This window comes from Magnusiomyces paraingens (assembly GCF_902498895.1).
Source record: "Magnusiomyces paraingens strain CBS 517.90 genome assembly, contig: contig3, whole genome shotgun sequence".
In the NCBI taxonomy this organism is placed as follows: domain Eukaryota; kingdom Fungi; phylum Ascomycota; class Dipodascomycetes; order Dipodascales; family Dipodascaceae; genus Magnusiomyces; species Magnusiomyces paraingens.
The window spans coordinates 2325001-2347683 of record NW_022474069.1 but is presented as its reverse complement, the minus strand read 5'-3'; the positions used below and the strand labels follow the sequence as shown (position 1 = coordinate 2347683).

General features: G+C 27.5%; 3 protein-coding genes across 3 annotated transcripts; 2 read left to right on the top strand and 1 right to left on the bottom strand.

Annotated features, from left to right (window-relative positions):
• Positions 1-951: 951 nt before the first annotated feature.
• SAPINGB_P004030 (uncharacterized protein) lies at positions 952-3474 on the top strand (the record flags this gene model as incomplete). Its single annotated transcript, XM_031998745.1, has 1 exon — positions 952-3474. One exon carries the CDS (start codon positions 952-954, stop codon positions 3472-3474), a length of 2523 nt encoding a protein of 840 aa, XP_031854636.1.
• A 7281-nt stretch (positions 3475-10755) lies between these two features.
• On the top strand, positions 10756-11395 carry SAPINGB_P004029 (uncharacterized protein; the record flags this gene model as incomplete). The annotated part of the gene is made up of 2 exons (XM_031998744.1): positions 10756-10935; positions 11369-11395. 2 exons carry the CDS (start codon positions 10756-10758, stop codon positions 11393-11395), a joined length of 207 nt encoding a protein of 68 aa, XP_031854635.1.
• Positions 11396-12161: 766 nt separating this feature from the next.
• On the bottom strand, positions 12162-14003 carry SAPINGB_P004028 (uncharacterized protein; the record flags this gene model as incomplete). The annotated part of the gene is made up of 1 exon (XM_031998743.1): positions 12162-14003. One exon carries the CDS (start codon positions 14001-14003, stop codon positions 12162-12164), a length of 1842 nt encoding a protein of 613 aa, XP_031854634.1.
• Positions 14004-22683: the final 8680 nt, after the last annotated feature.

Here is a 22683-nt window from a genome sequence, read left to right as displayed (position 1 = left end):
ATCATAAGTTGCAAAAAAGAAACAAGACTTGGATTCCAAATTGATTGCATTATTATTATTATTATTATTATTATTTATTTATTTATTTATTTATTTTTTTTTTTTGAAAGAACAATCTAAATTCTATATTTCATCTAATTAATCTTTATTTCAAAAAATGGTAATTACCTAATAAACACAATGTAGAATTGCAACCGATTATTGCCAATGTTTTGATTTTAATGAGAATGATGATACTGATCTACTACAATTAACAACTTTTTTTTTTTATTATTACAAAACGGATTGTAAGTGAATAACTAAATGATTATGAAGCTTTCCCCCCCTCAAAAAAAAAAAAAAAAAAAAGCAATCTTTATATTTTAGGAAATTTATCTTTTGATGCTTATTTTAAAGCCAGAAATAAAGACATATATATATATAGATGACCAAAAAGTCAATAAAACTTTTTGTAAGCATAAATATATATATATTTCTTTTGTAAAAAAATCAATAAATTTACATAAACCAATTGCATTTCTTAAAAAAGATTTCAATTTATTGACAAGTTTTTATTAAAAATAAATATCTTTTAAATAAAAATTCTATAGAAATCCCCCTTTTTTCTTTTCAATTCCTCAAACACCATTCAAAATTGGATTTTGGTTGTTTTGTCTGTGGGGTATATATATATATATATTTTTTTCTCGAAAGCAAGGAAATCAAACAATTACATAAACATGACTAACAATTACTCAATTTTTTTATCACATGCACTGTAGACCACCAACTTCCATTCTTCTCTTCTCCTCACAAACCTGCACTGTCCCTCCATTTCCCCCCGCCCCACACCCTATACCCCCCCATTATTCATCCTTCAAAAAAACTCACTTATTCTTCAAAACCAACCTCCAAGTCAAATTTATTTATTTATTTACATATATACTATTTTCTGATTCATAAACTATTACAATGGCTCAATCTTTGTCCACTTTGTGGTGGACAAGATATAACTTGTTTCGTGACATTCTTGTGGCCATTTTAAAAAACCCGTCACTTCTCAAGTCTACCATTCAAACACATATTCCCTGCAATACCCGTAGGAGATACCGCAATTCACTGATCCTCTCTTTGATTCTGATATCTGGAGGAATTTATACTATGGCTTACTACAGACGACGGCGGAGAGCCGGGCTCTCCGGGAAACAGCAACAAGAAGAACTTGAAAAACCAGGAAGCGGCAGTAGTGACGAACAAGACGAAATATCAAAGAACCACCATCGTCGGCGGTCATCATTTTTCCCATTTAAAGACACATTTACCGATCAGTATGAAATAATGGTACCTTACAAAAACGGCCAAACCAAGGTGGTGATTACCCCCACGCGAATGACGACTTTCCAAGCCCACCGTCGGTTGTTTTTCGACCCTGTGGCCAACAGTTTAAAAATCTCTACGGGGGTAAACCGTAAGTTTTTCCGCCAGTTTCTAGCCATTTGGTCCATCATTGTTCCACGTGTCAATAGCAAGTCATCTGTTCTTTTGATGGTGCATACTTTTTTCTTGTTTCTCCGAACGTGGCTATCGCTGGTCGTGGCCAAATTGGACGGACAAATTGTGCGCGACTTAATTGCTGCCAACGGACGAGGCTTTGCACGCGGGCTCGTGTACTGGTTGCTGATTGCTATTCCAGCATCGTACACCAATGCCATGATTAAATTCTTGCAAGCAAAAATCTCGATAGATTTTCGCACGCGGCTAGTACGGTATATACACGACATTTACTTGGACGACAACCTAGGGTTTTACAAGGTGAACAATATTGATGGAGGAGTCCAAGGAGTGGACCAGTATATTACTGCGGACTTAACCAAGTTTTGTGATTCTGCAGCTTCGCTATACTCGAGCCTAGGTAAACCATCTGTTGATTTTTTCATATTTTCATATCAACTTAGTCGAAATCTTGGTCCGTTGGCTATTTTTGGCATTTTTGGCAACTACTTTACTACAGCATGGTTGCTCAAGTCTATGGCACCACCATTTGGCAAGCTTACAGCAGTGGAGGCCAAGCTAGAAGGCGAGTATCGCAACGCACACTCACGAATTATTACAAATGCAGAGGAAATTGCCTTTTACGATGGCACAGAACTTGAACGGTCAATTTTGATCAAAACATACTCGCGACTTGTGGCCCATATCCGGGCCATTTTACGCATCAAGGTGTCATATAATATGTTTGAGGACTTTGTTCTCAAGTATTCGTGGTCAGCCATTGGATATTTGTTTGCGTCACTGCCTGTGTTTATGCCCAATTGGAGTGGACAGTCAGTAATTGATGAGAGTAGGCTGGTAAATACACCTTCCCAGGCCGTGACTGCTAATGTGTCGGCCACAATTGCAACAGCAGCTGCTTCTCAAGGGAACAGTGGTCGTGAAAAGGACCGAATGAGACAGTTTATTACCAATAAGCGGCTGATGTTGTCACTTGCCGATGCAGGTGGACGAATGATGTACTCCATTAAGGATCTTGCGGAGCTTGCTGGATATACATCTCGAGTATTTACCTTGTTGGCAACTTTACATCGGGTACAGGCTAAGGCATATGGAAAGAGTGCCAAAGACAAGACTACTGGTAAGAATACCCGACACCGGGTTGCTTTGTATAGTCTAGAGGATGTTAGAGGAACGATGCAAGAGGGATACAATGGAGTAAGATTTGAACATACGCCGATTGTAGTTCCTGGGCTTGGGAGAGACTTGTCTCCTGGAGAGTTGCTTGTACAGGATCTTAACATTGTGATTAATCCTGGTGAACATTTACTCATTTCTGGGCCCAATGGATCTGGTAAATCAGCGGTTGCACGGGTACTGGGTGGTCTGTGGCCGGTGTTTCGTGGACTTGTTTCAAAGCCAGTAGCTGCTGATATTGCATTTATCCCTCAACGACCATATTTAACTGTGGGGACGTTGCGGGAACAAGTGAGTTATCCTTATACGTCTGCAGATCTTGAGGAAATGGGAGTTACAGATGCGCATTTGGAAAAGATTTTAGAAGAAGTGAAGCTAGAATACTTGGTATCTCGTGAGGGAGGATGGGACGTTCATAAGCCATGGAAAGATGTGTTTAGTGGTGGTGAAAAGCAGCGAGTGATGTTTGCACGAGTGTTATTGAAGCAGCCCAAGTTTGCAGTGATTGACGAGGGTACATCTGCGGTATCATCTGATGTGGAAGGAATTTTATATGAGACTTGTCAGCGAGCTGGGATCACACTGATTACGATTTCTCATCGGCCATCGTTGTTACGGTATCATGGTGCTCAGTTACGATTAGGACTTGGAGAGAATGGAGATGAGTGGGAGTTGGAGAAAACTAACACTGAGGCAGCACGACTTTCGGTTGAACGGGAGATTGCAGAATTGGAGAGTAAGCTTGGACGGGTGGAAGAATGGAAGGCTCGTCGGCAAGAGATTATAAATGAGCTTTCTGGTAAATAGATTAAAAAATAATGTTATGAATGAATAAAGAAAGAAAGAAATAAATATGAAATCTATGGATAGTTTATAAAACAAGATGATGAGTTTGTATTGGGTATTTTAATTGATTTGTAAATATGATTGGAGGTTTTTATTTTTTTATTTTTTTATTTTTATTATTTTTTTATTTTTATTTTTATTATTTTAAATCAAACGGGATAATAAATATTATTATCACCTGTTTCTTTTTGATGATATATATATCAATTGATGACAGATTATCAACAATTGGTTGAAAAAGTTAAAGAAAAAAAAAAACAGATCATGAAGTAAAAAAAAATTTAAAAAAATAAAAAAAATAAAAGTGGTATTAAATTATTTTTTTTATTTTTTTATTTTTTTATTTTTTTATTTTTTTATTTTTTTATTTTTTTATTTTTTTATTCTTTTAAATTTTTAAATTTTTTAAATTTTTAATTTTTTTTTTCAATACATGATATTAATAATATCAAAGATTTACATATAATATTGTAAATATTTCAAAATCTCGAAAAAAAAAAAAAAAAAAAAAAAAAAAAATTAAAGTCATTCCACAATAAACGGTTTCAATTTTTTTTTTTTTTTTTTTTTTCCTTTTTGGAAAAGATGGATTAAAACCAATGTATTGGATATTTATAAGCTTAAAATGTTGTAAATTATGGTTGAGAGAGATAAGTAATGTGTTTTTTTGTTTATGTGTTTAGAATGGAAATTATTTACCCCAGATTATTATTATTATTATTATTGTGATGAAGATTATGATATGAGGATTATTAAATAAAAAGCCATGTTATTGTAAAACTTGTTTTGTATTCAATTACTCTTTTATCAAACATAGCGGAGAGGGTTTTTTTTTTTTTTTTTACAATATCCTTTTATAATTATCTAACAGTGTTATATATATATATATATATCATTTACAATTGATTCAATTAATTAATGGATTCAGATATTATCGATCTTTTATATATATCGACTATATAGTTTTCAAAGCAATATGAGGAATCAAAAAAAAAAAAAAAAATAGAAAATATTTTTTTTAGAGCAACTTATATTTAAGTTCTAAGTCCCAAAGTTATGGGAATCAGAACAAAACAGACATTATCATGTCTTTTTTTTATATGAGGCTATAATAATAATGATAAGCCTCATATTGCGCCTAAATGTGATGTTAGAATGATGATGGCCCATTTTCTTTATTTATTTATTTTTTTTACTTATAAGTAAATTATATATATATATATATATATATATATAGTGCAATTGATATAATTATCAATATCAATATTAATTATACTACCTCTGATGAGAAATTTGGACAAAATGAAGCAAAATGACTCAAAGAAATTTGATAATTTGTACTTTAATATTTGTATTTTTTTTTTATTGAAATGATGGCCTGTGTAAAAAAAAATATATATATATATATATATATACATATATATTGAACGACTTGGCTAGTTCATCATTATTATTATTATCAGAATTTATTTATTTTTTTTTTTAATTTTTCAGTCCTTGAATGATTAAAATTAAAAAAAAAAAAAATATTGTGAAAAAGGTAGTATTTAATTGTCTCATGATTGAATTGAAATTGAAATTGAAATTGAAATTGAAATTGATATTGAATGTTCAAAATATTTTTAAAAAAAAAAAAAATAAATAAATATTAAACGCATATTTTATAAATTTCTACAAAATAACTAACTACTACTAAAACAACAACGGCAAATTGTCAGCAGACTTTCTTTGCACTTCAATTTGACAATTTGACAATTTGACAATTTGACAATTTGACAATTTGACAATTGAAAAAAAAAAAAAAAAAAAAAAAAAAAAAAAAAATGTAGTGCGCGTGCCAATTGTAAGAATTGCTTATGTCAGCTTTCCTATAAACAAAATATAAAAAAAACAAAAAGGTCTGGTGATTTTTTTTTTTATTTTTTATTTTTTAATTTTTATTTCTTCTTCATTTTCTTAAGAATAACAACCAAAAAATAAATAAAAAAAACTACTCAATTATTCATTTATATATATATAACATGATTTTTTATTTTTATTTTTATTTTTTTTTTAAAAAAAAAATTATATATGTATATACAAAAAATGAACAAAATTAAAGAAACCTTTTTATTGCAACGATAATAATTTGTTAACTGGTTATTAATTTCGTATCAAGTCTTGGTAATTACCATTGAAATTCTCGAGACAAGGTTTTAAAAAAAAAAAAAAATCAAAAGGGACATTATGAACATTATGAACATTATGAACATTTATTATTATTATTATTATTATTATTATTATTATTATTATTATTATTATTATCTCATAGTTTTCTTTTTTTCTTTTTTTTTTTTTTATTAAATAAAACTTCTAGAAGCATTTAAACATTACATTAACTTGTGCATATAAAAAAAAAAGTATAAAATCAAAAGCATACTCTTTAATATATATATATATATATATAATTCTCATTTGTACGCAATCAATCTCAAATATACTATGAAATGTTTAAGGTGCGATTAGTATAAATAAACATATCCAGGGTTAGGTTTAATATGCGGTTGAATTTAATAGCCGTAGCATGTTACGTAAGACATTGATTGAATAGAATTAAAAAAATAAAAAAATAAAAAAAAAGTGGTGATATCTTGAGAAGAAGAAGCTTTTTTTTTAAAACCGCCAGAAAAAAAAGTATCACCACTTTTTTTTAAAGCCCAACAATAACAACAATCATTTAAAAAAAACACACACACACCCGAAAATGTCAAAACAGGCAACTTTTTTATATTTATTTTTTCTTAAAAAAAAAAGACCACTTATTAGAGTTTTTTTTTTTTTTTTTTTGACTTAATAATAACAACAAAGTGATCAACTATTGGCTACTTTCATTTTTTCATTTTTTTTTCACTCTTCCAACCTTTCAATCTTTCTTTCTCTCCGAGTAATTTCCGGAAAATGTATATAAAAAATTAACTAAAGTTAACTAAAGTTAACTAAAGCTAACTAAAGCTAACTAAAGCTAACTATTAGGGGTCGGTTGATTAAGATGCCAATAAATAATAATAAACATTTACGGTTGTATATATTTTTAATTCCATTTAAAATAGAAGAAAGAAAGAAAAAAAACATAAGCGATGAGATTACACAAATGGGTTAAAGGGATGAGAGATATTGAAAACTAGTTTTAAAAAAAAAAAAAAAAAAAAAAAAAAAAAAAAAAAACATAAAGATTTTATGTACAAAGTTTTGACTTTCCTCAATTCCAACGGACCATAGTATGCCATAGTATGTCATAGTATGTCATAAATTGGTAAAATTTTGGTTTATTATTATTGTATTATTTCATTCTTACCCACCAAAGTATTCGAAAATAAAAAAAAGAATATGGAAAAAAAAAATTATAATAATTATTAATCTCAAACAACCCAAAATGACCAAAGAAGGATTTATAGATATATATATAAATATATAAATATATAGTATCTCTTGTAGAGTTTCCTCAATTGTAGATTACTGAGGGGGTTCCTTTTTAAAAACCTTGTGCAAAAAAATGCGTGTATTATTGTAATTATAATTATAATTATGCATTCAATTGACGTGTCAAAGAAAAAAAAAATAAATAAATAAAAGAGAAATGGATCTTTAAATGCCGAATTCTATGAAAAAAAAAATAAATAAAATAAAATGATGATAATGGTGGTAAGATTTTTCAAAAAAAAAAAAACTGTTATTTTCTTTTTCTTGCCGCATTATTATTGAATATTCCGCCTTTTTTTTTTTTTTAAACTTATTTTGTGGGGAGATTTTTTTTTTTTTTTTTTTTTTTTTTTTCGAATAATATAGTAAATGATGATGCAAAAACTTTAGTATCAACTGATTTTTTTTTTCTTAGTGATATCAATGGCATGATCTAAGAATAAAAGAATGAAAGAATAAAAGATTCTTAAAAGTATATAAAGAAGCTCAAATCTCTTCAATCTTAGAAATTTTTTTTTTTTTTCTTTTCTTTCTTCTTTTCTTCTCATCAATATCATCAATCAAACACTTTCAACTCTTCAAACAACCAAACAACCAAAAAACCAAAAAACAACAACAATTTTTTTTTTTCTTCTTCATTACAAGAAAACTAAACCAACCCCACACACACTTCACATTCAATTTTTTATAAATCACAATAATGTTTGCCACTGCTATTAGACGCACTACCTACTCTGCCGGCCGCGCTGCTGCCCAGCGTTCTTTTGCTCCATCTTCTACCTCGCGCACCATTACCCATCTTGGTGGTTGGGCTGTTTCCATTGGTGCTTTCCTTGGATGGCCTCTTGCTTGGGCTACTATTGAAGAGAAGGCTCTTTAAATATTTTACTATTCTGGAGTTTATATTTTTCTGTTTTTTGCATAAAGTGTTTTTTTAATACACTCAACAAGGATTCTTTAAATGATGGGAATCTTTTTTAATGTCTTTTTATTTGACGAGTTTATGATTCTTTTATTTTTGATGTCTTTTTTTTTATATATATAGTTTTAATACAAATCTTTTTTCAAAAAATAAAAAAAAATAACTTATTTGCTTTAAACTTGATTTTAAAAATATTTTAAAAAAAGTTGAGGATTTGAAATAGTTGAATTCTTCATTTTGAGTTGCCTTATCCCCTCCCCCAAAATAAAACTAAGGGGAGGATAACCAGATAAAAAGTTTGAGTGGGTCAAGAATATCCAACCAAATGAGTTTTATTACAAAATTCAAAATTCAAAAAAATATTCATAATACCCTTTCTCTTTTTAATCAAGTCTTTAAAAAAATAAAAAATATAAAAATTGTTTTTTAAAAGCCCTAAAATAATTAATCAAATATCTTTATTGATACCAAGATTTGTATAAAAAAAAGGGTCCTCATTTTATTGTTTTTTTTTTCTAGAGATATCAGGAAATGCGGGGTGGGGGAGGAAAAGGAAATGAAGTTAAAAAAAAAATATAAATAAAAAGGGAAACCTTCCATATCTCATCTCCATAATATTTATTAGGCTCATCTCATTGAAAAAAAAAAAAAAAACTTCTAAACTACCTTAAGAACGGCACTACAGGGGAAAGGGGGAAAAGAAGAAAAGTTTATTCTTTTTAAGGGTCCTTAGACTAGTTATCTACGTCATATTAATTTCCATTTATTAAAAAATAGAAGATTTCTTGAGGGGTTAGTTATTTTGTTGCCTTATATTTTTTTTTTTTTTTTTTTTGGTGCGTTGTGTTGAGAGAGTGTGTGTGTCTGTGTATTAGACAATCGCGGGAACAAAAGGGCTTTGACGGGGACGGGAATGGAGGAGTACTTTTTTTTATTTTTTAATTTTTATTTTTATTTTAATTTTAATTTTAATTACTTGTAACAAACTTAATTAAAAAGTGTTCAAGTGTTAATTTTTTTTTTCTTGTAACATATATTACACTTACATCGGGCTTTGTTAATGTAATTGTGTTTGTGGTTAGGGTTATAAGATGTTTATTTTTTTTTTGTGTTGAGATGTTAGGGTTAATATTTAATACGGCTTTAACACACACACACACACAAATTTGAAGAATAGTTTGATATATCCTGGATCTAAATGTGAGAAAGAAAGAAAGAAGGAAAGAGCATTTTAAATATCCATTTTATATTTTTATATATTTCACTTCAATTACCAAATTTTTTTTTTTTTTCATTTCATTCAATATTAAAAGTCTCAATTGACTTAAGAATCTATTTTTTTTTTTTCTTTTTTCTCTTTTAAGTGGATCTTTTTTAAAAAAAAAAAAAAATAATCTTATAAATTTTTATTTTAAAAAGATCATGAAATCCACCCTTTTCTTCTTCTTCTTCTTTTTTTTTTCCCCCTCCCTTCCTCTATGTAGATTTTCAACATATATACACATATTCACTCATACACTCATACACTTATTATTATTATTATTATTATTATTATTATTATGGACTTTTAATAATATGACAATTACTTTTAGATTCCTCAAAACACATTGACACAAAAGAATGAAAATAAAAAAATCATTCCACTTTAATGAATGAAAGAATGAATAAAAAATACCTCTACCGGAAATGATCAAATTCCTTGTTACAAAATAAAAAAAATAAAAAATAAACAAAAAAAAAAAAAAACTATGACGGGTTTAGTACACGGGCTTTGTTGAAAGGCCGAGAAGTGGGGAGGAAGATGGAAGATTAGAAAAGGTGGTTGTGATGATTTAAATTTAAAAATTTAAGGTTTTTGTTTTTGTTATTATTATTACTAAATGTTTATTTTTGAGTAACTTGGAAGAAAAATTAAAAAAAAAAAAAAAGATAAATATACAATATTTCAATCAATCAATCAATCAATTAAATTGGATTTTTAAACAAAAATAAAATGAAATAGAAATCATTGAATTAATGAATTAATGAATTGAAATTGAAATTGAAATTGAAATTGAAATTGAAATTGAAAAAAAAAATAGAGACTTTTTTATTGAAGAAAATATTTAATGTTTTTGTGTTAACTAGATACCCCATATTAATCAAGTTACCATACTATAAGATACTAATTGGTAACATTTTTAACAAAGAATGCACACACAAGCAGCAACATATCCACACATACCCACACACACACACACACACACACACACACACGTTACTATCACACACATACACATGCACTTTTTAGTTTAGTTTAGTTTATTTTTCCCTCGGGGAAGGGAATTGCAAAAGGACTCTGCCAAAGACCGCACGCCAACTAATCAATTTAAAGTTACAACAAAGTATTCCCCAAAACCATTATGTACCTACCCATATAATAATGTATATCTAGAATAAAAGGGAGAAAAAAAAATAGGTCATACACAGATATCTCTTTTGGCTAAATGGGGAGGAATTTATGATGATGTGGAGTGATTTTTTTTTTAATTCCTTTCGAGGAAGAGGGGATTAATCTTCGGGGTTTCTCTTTTTTTTTTTATTATGGAAATCAATTGTTAAATTGTTAATATTTTAAAGGAAAAAAAATTTTTTTTTGTGAATATATAAATAGAAAGAAAAGACCTAAAGGGATTTGAAAATTTTTTTTTTCTTTCTTCTCTTTCTTTTATTCATATCATTCATATCATTCACATCTTCAAAAACACAAAATCTACTACTACTACAACATAAACTTCAATTATTAACTTTTTGTTAAACACAAAATCCTTTTTTTTTTATTCAATTTACTTTAAATAAACTATACACACACATACACAAAAATGATTCCTACTGTTGCTCGTCTTGCTAAAGTTTCTGCTGGCCGTGTTGCTGCTCGCCGTCAATTCCCTGACTCTCCTACCATGCGTGTTGCTAAGAATCTTGCAGGTTGGTCCGTTGTTACTTTTGTTTATTCTCTGTGGCCTCTTTTTGTTGGAGATCTTGAGTATTACCGTTTCCCTGTGAGTCAATCTCACACTCAATCATTTTTCTTTTAAAGATAAGGGGAAGGAAGAAAAAGAAAAAGAAAAATAATAATATAAACAAGATAATATCAACAAGATAATATCAACAAGAAAAGAAGATGATGTTCTTCTAAGGTATAGAATGAAAAGAGAGAATGATTAGCAATTTGGGTTATATTTTATTTTTTAAACATATAAAATAGCTACTCAAATGATTTGGACATGAAAAAAAAAAAAAAAAAACTGCATTTTTTTAACAACAACAAGGAATATTTGCACTGGGTGCTACTATTCATTTTTTAATGACCTCTTATATATAAATATGTATATATATTATTTTAATTTAAAAAAAAATTGATAAAAAAAATTTAATTTAAAACTAGTTTAAACTTCAATTAACAATTTTTATTTCTATTTTTTTTTTTTTTAGATTAAGTCCATCTATTTATCTATCTAATCAGTGTTAATATTTATCTTTTTTATCAGTGATTACCGCCGTCTATCTTTTTGTTATTGTTAAAATTGAGGTTTTTTTTTTTTTTTTTAAAATATATATATATATATATAAATTTTTGACTTTTTTTGTGTCCCTCCATTTTTTTTTTTTTTTTTTTTTTTTTTTTTTTTTTTTTTTTTTCTCAACGGTGCGTGTGGTTATTATGTGCAACCCATCACCACCACTATTATTAATAATAATTATATTAACAACCATAAATAATTAACCCTAAAAAAAGAAATCCAAAATATTGTTTATTTTTATTTTTATTTTTATTTTTTTTTTTTTCGTTTCTTCTTTTTCCAATCTTCAAATCTTCCAATTACTTCTAACTCATTAATCATTATTAAACTTCTTCTAAATCTTTTTAACAATAAAACCTTAAACTCATTTTAACTTTTTTATTTTTTTTTAATTATAATGAAGTAGACCCTGAAAAAAAAAAAAAGACTTTTCTTTAAATAAAAACAATTGATATATATATTTATTTCAAATTTTAAAAAAAAATTAATTTCACAATACTAATAATAACACACACTAAAAATACAAAAAAACATTAACAATAACGAAAAATAGAAGAAAAAATGCAAAGCTTTAACAGAAAAATAATAAACACCAAAACAAAATATTAATAACACCAGAAAAAAAAAAAATTTAAAGAAACCCAAAAATATTGAAAAAAAAAAAAAAAAAAATGTTCACAAAAAAGTTCACAAACGTCCAAAAATCACAAAAACTTCGCAAAAACTTTATCTTCCAACCAGCCCACCTTCTCATAAGAAGAAAATAATCTTGAAGCCTTATTAACATCAATACGACAAGCCTTTTGAGCATCAGTACGTCTAAACGGCAGACCTTGACGTAAACGGTGCACCTTTTCTGCAAATAGTCTCTTCTTAGAATCCAAGTATAGCTCAGCAGGTAAACGTAAAGTGGCAGCAAGAGGCACCTCAGCAGGATGTAACAAGTGCATATGAGGATCGCGCGACAAGTCCATAGGAGATCCCTTCCATTCAGTCTTAAGCTTCTTTCCTGGTGGTAATAGAGTTGCAGGAGGAGCATAATCTGGAAGTTCTGACGCTTCCATATCATGTACTCTAGAAGGAATAGGAGTTGGACGAGGTTTACGTTGAAACTGATGAGGCTTAGAGGCCCGTGGAGAACGCTTAGGCGAAGACACAACAGGAGAAGGACAAGACACTGAAGGAGTAGAAGCACGTTGGTTAATACTAGAAAAGGAAATGGGGCCATGGGTACTAGTACTACTAGTACTAGTACTACTACTAGTATTAGAAGCAGGCAAAGCCACACATGTAGGAGGCTCTGGGGTAGCAACAGGAGAAGCAAATGCAATTGGTGGGAGAGGACAAGGCGCGGGGGCAATGGGCTCAAAGTGCAATGGCTTGCGTGGAGAAGATGGTCGAATATCGTCCTCAATTAATGATGAAATGGCCAAAACACTAGAAGGTTTGGGTGAAGATACCACAGGTTGCTTGGCCACGCGAGCGCGAGCCTGGTTAGTGCGATGTCTCGATCTAGTTGCAATACCATCCGAGTCATCGTAATAGGTAGGTACACGGCGCACAGACTTGCGTGGCGATGGTGCGCACGTGACCAAACCATTGTTATTATTATTATTATTATTAGACAAAGACTTGATTGATCTAGTATTTACCGATGCATGAGCAGTCACTGTGTAGAATGAAGTGTAAGCTCCGTGTGGTTTATAATTGGCCAAAAAGGCGCGCTCGCGGTTCAAAATAGTTCGGGGGTTTTTGCGAATTGCATCCCAAGAGCACGAAACCAAAGGCACTGATGTCTTTTCAGTCAATGTATAGCGAGATTGGTAGGTGCCAGTGGGATAGTCGGCGAATGGAACAGTCACGGGACCAGTTTCAATAGTCCGACGCTCGGCTCCAAGTTGGGCAAGCTTTGATTGTGAAGTTCCTGGGGCAGGCTTATAAGCTGCACGGGCAGCAAGGGTCTTCATTGGGAGAAACTTGTGAGGAAATCTATCAGCTGTTGTAGTTTTATGGCTTAAAGATTGATCCGAGTGCAAATCAGCTGTTGTAGAAAGAAGTAATAAAGAAGTGGAAGGAACTTCAGCAAGGTCTTGTGATTGAATTTCTTCTTGGTCAGCAGCTTCAGGTTGTGCAAAATCAGTCAAAGCGGCAGTGCGGGAAGGAATGCCGAGAGGCTTGGCGAGTCTGGGATGCGGTGACATTGGGGGCGAAGGCATTGATAAAGCTAAGGCTGCTGTTGCAGGGGAAGTAGTTGTGGAAGCAATAGTAGTAGCAGCAGCAGTAGTAGTAGTAGTAGTAGTAGTAGTAGTAGTATTAGAAGTAGAAGTAGAATTAGTGGTAGCAGCTGAAGTTGGAGTTATTGTTGAAGGCATTGTAGCTGAAAGAGTCTTTTTAATTGCCTTTGAGTATAGTGATGGAGGCTGAGTAGTCATTGCTGATGAAACAGCAACTGGTCTAGAAAGATCGCTATGGGACATTGTTGGTGTTGGAAATGCCGATGATGGTTGAGGAGCAGCCTGTGTTTGGCAACTACCAAATGATGACATTGTGTAAGGAAGTTTTTTTTTTTTTTTGATTAAAGTAGTAGATAAGCGAGGTGAATGTTTATTTTAAATGTTATTATTTAAAATAGGTAGTAGATTGTTGATGTTGATGTTGATGGTGGTGATTGATAATAATTGATAATAATTGATAATAATTGATAATTGATAATAATTGATAATTGATTTGATTTTTGATTATCAATTGTTTTTTTTTTTTTGATTTGATTTTTAAAGAGATGTGAAAGGGAGGGAAAAGGAAAAGAGAAGAAAAAAAAAAAAAAAATTTTTTTTGGGAAAATGGCGGGAATACAAATGTTTATATACAAATCACAAAAATAAATAAATAAAATAAATAAAATAAAAAAAAAAATTTAAAAAAACAGAGAGGAGGGAGGGGAGGAGGGGGGTGGAAGGAAGGCAAAGAAAAAGCAAGGAGAACAGTCTGTTTGGGGTAATTAGTGAGATGAACAGCAGGAATAATTAAGATTTATTGGATTTATTCTATTTATTCTATTTATTTTTTTTATTTTTTTTATTTTTACGTAAATGATCTTTGAAATACCCGCGAAAAAAAAAAAAAAATAAAAAATAAAAAGGCCTAAGAAAAAAATTTTTTTTTTTTTTTTTTTTTAAATTTTTACATTTTTTTTAAATTTTTTTTTTTACACCGCGGGAAGTAAAAATAAACCAAATAAACTAAAAAAAGAAATGTCAATTATTTCTTTTTTTTTTTTCTTTTTTTTTCATTTCTTAAAGGCAGCAGTTCTATGCAACTAAAAAAATTTTTTTTTTTTTGAAATTAAAAATAAGAAAAAAAATTTTTCTTTTTTTTTATATTTTTTTTTATATCTAATTCATCCACACAAACTAAAGTAATTACTACTCATAGACAAATATTAATAAATAAAATTATAAGAATATCGTTGGTTTGGTTTTTTTTTTTTTCAAGAAATTTTAAATAGGAAAAAAAAAAAAAAAAATATAAAAAAAATTATAATATACTCAATTCATAGACAATGGCCTAATTGCTAAGAATTGAGTATAAATAGAAAGATGTTTATATTGGTAAATATGATTGTATATATATATATATATATATGTGTATATAGAAATAGAGAAAGGAAGAATAGAAATCTTATTGATAATGACTGATTGAGAAAAAAAAATTTTTTTTTTTTATTTTAATTATTTATTTGCGATTGATAATAAATCATGAAAATCGGAGTTTCCTCTCTTACAAAAAATATTAAATTTATTTTAAATTTAAAATAATTAAAAAATTAAAAAATTAGTTTTTGATTGATTTCCCAAATTTTTATTTTTTTTTTTTTTTAAAAGTCTCGAATGTCAAAAATTTTCTTCCTAATCTTTAACCTTGAGATTTTCCCATCTGATTTCATCAATTGACTGAATGACCCGCTCAGCTTTAAAAAAAAAATAAATAAATAAATAAAACCTTCTTCTTCTTCTTCTTCTTCTTCTTTTTTTTTTTTTTTTTGTAATTTTTTGAATCCCGGGCTTTTTTTTTTTTTTCCATTTTTTTCTTCTTTATATTCTTTAATTTTATTATTTTTTTTTCGCTTTAATCCGCGCTTTTTTTTTTTTTTTTTTTTTTTTTTTTTAAAAGAAAGAAATATATCAATGTCAATGCTTGGCTTTCTATTTTTTTTTTTGTAACTAGTTAACTAATTGACTGACTGATTCAGCAACAGCAGCCCTTTTAATTTCAGTCGCATTCTATTTCTAAGCCATTATGGATGGCCATGTGAACTTTCCTTTTGTTGATTTTTTTTTTTTTTTTTTTTTTTCGAATTGAATTGAATTGAATGACACACCCTTTCATCCCATAACAAGCCCCAAAATTAACTTTATTATGCTTATTATATTTTAAATATATATAAATATAATATTTAAAATTATTATTATTTTTTTAAACACCAATACACCTAATAAAGTCATAAGCCTCCTACTGCCTTTCCATAAAAAAAAAAAAGATTCAGATAATAATAATAATATACTCAATTATTTTTTATATTTTCAATATTTTAAAACAATTCTTGTCGAGTACTACAAATTAAGAAGCGGGGATAAGATGATTATGATGATTTTATATATATTTAAAAAAAAATAAAATAGAGCAAGAAGTAGGAATGTAGCAAAATGGCAACTAAAAAAAAAATAAAAAATAAATAAAAATAAATAAATCATAGGAGGGGGCCAGGTGACCAAGAAACCGCGGGACCCCCCCCTCTTCGCCAAACTATCTTTAAAAAATGATGTTGTATTGATGGGTGGTATAATCGCTAAAAAAAGAAATCCCCCCATAATAATAATAATAATAATAATAATAATAATAAATAACATTACATAGCTATGACTATAGTCTTGAATCGATCAAGCATAACTTAATACAACTCAATTCAACTCAATTCAATTGCCGGACAAATGCAATCGCAAGATCACATCCATTGACTCAATTGTAGTCAAATTATAATCAATTGAAATTCTTGCTATTTAAAATTGTTATTATTATTATTATTATTATTATTATTATTATTAGCAAAATAAATAAAAATCTAATTATAAATATATCTTTATATATTATGTAATTGTTTTAATATATCCTTCTGTTTGATTCCCTGATACAAGTGGTGCACACGCATCCGCTCCTATGACTTTTTTTTTTTTTTTAAAAAAAAAATTTTTTATTTATTTATTTTTATTTTTATTTTTTTTTTCTGCGTGCCCATACACACCGGATTGTTTTCCCGTTTAGGTAAAGCCCGCCTTGCTTGTTTTCCGCAGTGATATAGTTCATTGTTACGTCAGTTCTTACTTAATTAAACTTGAGTAAATTGTGGTCCCGTGTGCAAATTTCCCAGCACCGATTTACGGTCAAATGTGGCACTATTTATTTATCCTTTTTTTTTTTTTTTTTTTTTTTCTCCCTTATCAGTTGCAACACATTCTACGAATGATCTTTCATTTATTATTATTATTATTATTATTATTATTATTATTAAAAATAGATAAATAGATAAATAGATAAATAAATATTTGGAATTCCTTAAAAGCTTTGTTTGTCCATGCTTTTATAATTTCTTATCAGTAATAGTAGTATTAATGACTTCAATTGCAATCATTCTCTCAATTAAAATGGAATTAATTATAATTAATTATTTTTTTTATTATTTTTTTTTTTGTTTTTGGTCTAAGAACTCTTCTAACTGATAAACCATTTTCAATAATAGATTACAACTGTATGACTTGATGTAATTTCAAAAAGAAAGAAAGAAATATATAAATAAATAAAGAAAGAAAAAAAGAAAAAAATCTCGTCACTTTCTAATATGCCTTGCACCATGGCACTACTTTCTTATTCTTCAATAAAACAAGCCACCAAGTATACATCACAAGCCCCATTCTTTATTAACTAAACTTTTTTTTTTTTATCAATCAAACTCTTCTTCATAGTCACCGGACTTCCGTAGTTTGCAATCCTGACTATGCCGAATTCGCCTCCAAAGTGGCGTTTTTTTTTTTTTTAATTTTTTTTTATTTATTTTTTTTTACTGTAGAAGAATAAACAGAATAAGGGCTAAGAATTGATTCAAAAATCAGAGCATGGTATATATATATATACTAATGTTTAAGTATATATATACAATACAACAATATATATCAAAGTGCTCGGTCTTAAATGACTCCTCATTTTATAGCAATGATTTTCATATTATTCATATTTTTTTTTTTTTTTTCACAAGCAAACACAAGCAAAAAAAAAAAAAAAAATATTAAAAAAAAAAATTAAAGTAATCATTATGGTATTAAATGATTATGATTATGATGAAAAAAAAAAAAATAAAATAAAAATAAACACCAAAGTACCTTTGGGCGTGTAACTTCTCATTTTGTAAAAATATTTATATGCTTATACTCATATCCATATATAGTTTATATTCATACCATCATCATCAATATTTTTAACCCAAAATAAAAACTTTCCAACAAAACAAAATAGAATTGTTTTTTTTTTTTTTTTTTTTTAATAATAAGGCTCTTCTTTTTTCCTATTTTTTTTTTTGTAAATAGATAAATATAGTGAAATTATTTTTAATTATAATAATTAGTTTCTTTCTTCAAAAAAAAAAAAAAAAAAAAAAAAAAGATTTTTTTTTTGGACTTTTTCATTTCTTGCCCCGCATGTCCGTACTCCAATACTTGCAACATGTACATTATGATTACTTTAGCTTCGGCAGTTTGTTCGGCAGTATATTTAAGTACCAATGCGCGTGCCATACTATTATTATTATTATTATTATTATTATCATCATCACCAACAACAACAACAAAAAAAAAAGAGGGGTGCAAAGAAAGAATTGTTTAGAATGGATAAAAGAATTGTTATTTCTTTTTCAAATAAAATAAAATAAAAATCTGGATGAAGAGCTCCGAAGAAATGAAAAAAAAAAAGAAAAGGAGGAGGAGTTTTTTTAAAGTAAATAAGTAAATTAAAAAACAAAACTTGATCATAAAATATACAAATATAGACTAGAGTAAGTAATAAAAGGTTTCTAATTTTTATTTTTATTTTTATTTTTTGTAATCAGTCATTATGATGATGATCAAAAATAGACTCCCTAAACATTGCCAAAAAAAAAAAATTATGATGATGATGATAATGATGATGATGTGTCTGATTCCAATATTGCTAAGTATATATTAAGCTTATGTCAATTAAGCCAACTAATACCAATTATGCCAATTAATATCAATTAATATCAATTAATATCAATTATGCCAAATATAATAATTATAAACCATTACCATTACCATTACCATTACCATTACCATTACCATTACTTGCTATTCTAATAAAAAATAAAACCACTCCACCCAATTTTTTATCGTAACTCTTGAAGGTATCTACAAGACTGTCGTAAAATACGTTTTATTTTTTTTTATTTTTTATTTATTTTAACCAACTACAAACAAACAAACAATCCTGAGAATACTACAATTCCCCCTTGTTCTTTCCCCCCCATCAAACTGACCCGCATATGTATCACAACCCTCTTTATTTCATCCTTATGCACTGTAATTAAGTTGGTATCTAAGCCTACATAGTAAAAAAAAAAAAAAAAAAAAAAAAAAAAGCTGCACCAGCTGTCATTGTTACTGCTACTGCTGCTGCTACTGCTGCTGCTGTTGTTGTTGCTGCTGCGCCAACCTACTTATCAACAACAAACACCTACTGAGATATGCTGCGCGCATCTCCAACCAACCAACTAAAAAATGAATGGGGTCTTTGTTATCTCTATGACATACGAGCAGCAGCTGCTGCAAAGCAATAAATGTCCCATTCTTTTGTTTACATGCGTCTGACCTCATCGCTCTTTCTTTCACCCCTCAGTCCCTTGTCTTTTTTTTTTTTTATTTACCATATCATTGTTTTAAGTCTTATTATTAATAGGTATTGGTAAAAATACTCAATTCCTACCATTGGCTATATCTAATAATAATATACATATCTTAATATAAGTCATAGATACAAAAGAATAATACATTAAAAAAAAATAGCCATTCAAGGAATAGCAAGCAATGTTTAACATAGCTTTTTTTGTTAGCTTTGAAAGAAACTAAGCTTATAAGAAAAAAAACAAAAACAAAAATAAAATTGATAACGCCCTTGTTTTTAAATTTAAACATCAAAGGCATGTGAGATGACTAGTCATAAGGCTAAAGACCGAAATCCAATATGAAGGACGGCATCAATGGCTTTTTTTTTTTTTTTTTTTCCTTTTCCCCTATTCTCTGACATCAGCCAATTTTTTTTTTTGTAAGTTATTTCGTAATGAATTATGACTTAAGATGTAAAGTCTGTTTTTTTTTTCTTTTTTTTTTGTTTTCTTTTCTTTCTTATTCTTATTATTTATATCTTTAGCAAAAAAGCAAGGTTAATTAAAATCAAGGTTTTATTTATTTATTTTTAGCTTGTTTGCTTATGATTATATATATTTGTTTATTTCATCCAGACTGCGAGATCTGCTAGAAAGGGCTCAGCCAAAAAAAAAAAAAAAAAAAACTATATACCTTTAAGTCCGTCGGAACATGTCCCCCATTTTCCAAAAAAAAAAAAAAAAAAAAACAATACACACACATACAGAGCGTTAACTCTGTTTTTATTTTTCAACTAAAACATTAGTATATGTGCTGAAGACAATTTTTTTTTAATGTTTTTTTCTTTATAAATATTTTCATTTATATATAATGAAATATATATATAAGACTCATCAATAAACGGACAAATGGGGAAAAAAAAAAGTTTTTCTTTTTTTTTTTTAAAAAGGAAATTTTTTTAATGGAAATTTTCCATCAACTTTCATTTCAAATTTCTTTGTTTATTTTTTATTGAAAGATTTTTCATATTATTTCGTCATAAGGTTTTTATTTATATATATATATATATATATATATTTTTTTTTTTACAAAGTCTTTAAAGTAAATTAATATTGTTTTTTTTTTTTTTTTTTTTGTTGGATTGATGTTTATGTTTATGTTTGTGTTGGATGTACACGTACATTTTGTCTTTTGTCTTTTGTCTTTTGACAACCCACCAATTACCTTTAAAAGTCTGCATCTTTCTTAAAAAAAAAAAAATAAAATAAAAATAAAAATAAAAATATTTGAGGTTGGCCACATACATTTTAACTAAACCAGCCAACCATCTAGTTTACTTTATTTATTTATTTTATTTTATTTTATTTTAAACATTTTTTTTTTTTTTTTTTTTTGACATTTTTATTTTTTTTTTTAAACGAAAAACAAATAAAACTTTAAAGTGTATTTACAAAAAACAATAAGATGATTGATGACTATCAAAAACAACAACCAAAAAAAAAATGACTCAAAAAGTTTTTATTTATCTATCATCAGAAATAAACTTAAAAGAGTCTTTTAGTTATATATATATATATATATAATTTTTTTTTTTTGAAAAGAAATGTAAGACTTTATTATGATGTGTAGTCAAATATAAAATAAAAAATAATTAATGTTTTTTTTTTCTCCTCTATTTAACTTAATTAAGTTTACGCATAGTTAACTTTTTTAGAATTAAATAAAAACCGTTAAAACTTTATTCTTTAAAAAAAATTTTTTTATCTATTCTTTGGACCCCTTTTTTTTTTTTTTTTTTTCTTCTTAAGGGCTTTTAACTAATTATTTTACAATAAATATATATATATATTACATAGTACAACCAACACATTAAGGCTTTATTCCTATTTGAATGGTTTTTTTTTTTTTTTTTTTTTAACAACAACAAGGTTACCCAGCACCATTTCTAAGGAAAAGAAGATGCAGCAATAGCATCAACCAAAAAAAAAATTAAAAAAATAATAAAAATGGGGTCAAACCTCAACTTTGATTAAAATAAATTAAAATGTTATTTTATTTTTTTTTTTTGTGGAGCAAAAATATAATTAAAAAGATGCTGGGGTAAAAAAAAAAAATTTAAGAAGAGGAAGACATGACCTCTTCCCCCAAAAATGACATGAGGCCTAAAATAAAAAAAAAAAAGAACTTTGTTAAAAAGACTTACATTAACTAAAATAAGTAATTAATAAAAACTAGACAACAACATCAAAAAAAAAATAATTAATTAAATAAATAAGAAACAGCATATCAAGATATGGGCAATCAGTTAAACAATAACTACATAAATGATTAGAACCAGTTATTTAATGTTTAACAACAACTACAAATCAGGTAAAGCGAAGCGAATCAGTTTCGCACCAAGGTTCATTTTTTTTTTCTTTTCTTTTCTTTTCAAAATAATAATAAACGTACGTACTATTAAGCATATTATAGGGTTTTGGATAAAAAAAATTGAAGAAAATAAAATAATAATCACCATATTTTTTAATTTAATTTTTTTAATTTTTTTTATAAAGTATTTCTAAAAAGTATTTTTAAAAAATAAAAATAAATTGAATATGATATGATATGATATGATATGATGATATAATTCTCATTCTCTTATTCTTAGATCTAGCTTTTCTTATTGTCCAAACTCTTCATCATTCCAAGTTTAAACATAGATAGGATAAATGATTAAAGAGGGTTTTATTTTAATTTTAATTTAAATTTAAAATTTTTTTTTATTTTCATCCTTGTCGTTGTGACCCAGGCAATGCAAATAAAGACTAAAAAAAAAGAGAGATATATATTTTCCATCCATCCTTTTAAATTCGATACAATAGTATATATATATATATATATAATTGAAATTTTTTTTTTTTTTTAAATATCAATGAATGAAAAATAATTAAAAATAAAGATTAAAAAATTAAAAATTAAAAAAATTATTCTAACCCAACCAACAAATATATATTTAATTATTACATGATAATAATCATTATTTTTTTATAAAAAATTATTTAAAAATATTTATATATATAAATATGAATATTTTATGGACATTAGGGGGGAAAGGAGGAGGAAGAGGAAGAGGAAGAGGAAGAAAAAAAAAATAATTAATTATAATTATAAACCATTTACTAAAAGAAACAAAAATTTTAAAAGAAAGGGAGGAAGGTAATTATAAGAAAAGAGAAAGGGGGAAAAAAAAAAAAAAAAATTGTTTTGCAAAAAAAAAAAAAATAATTTTTTTCGATTTATT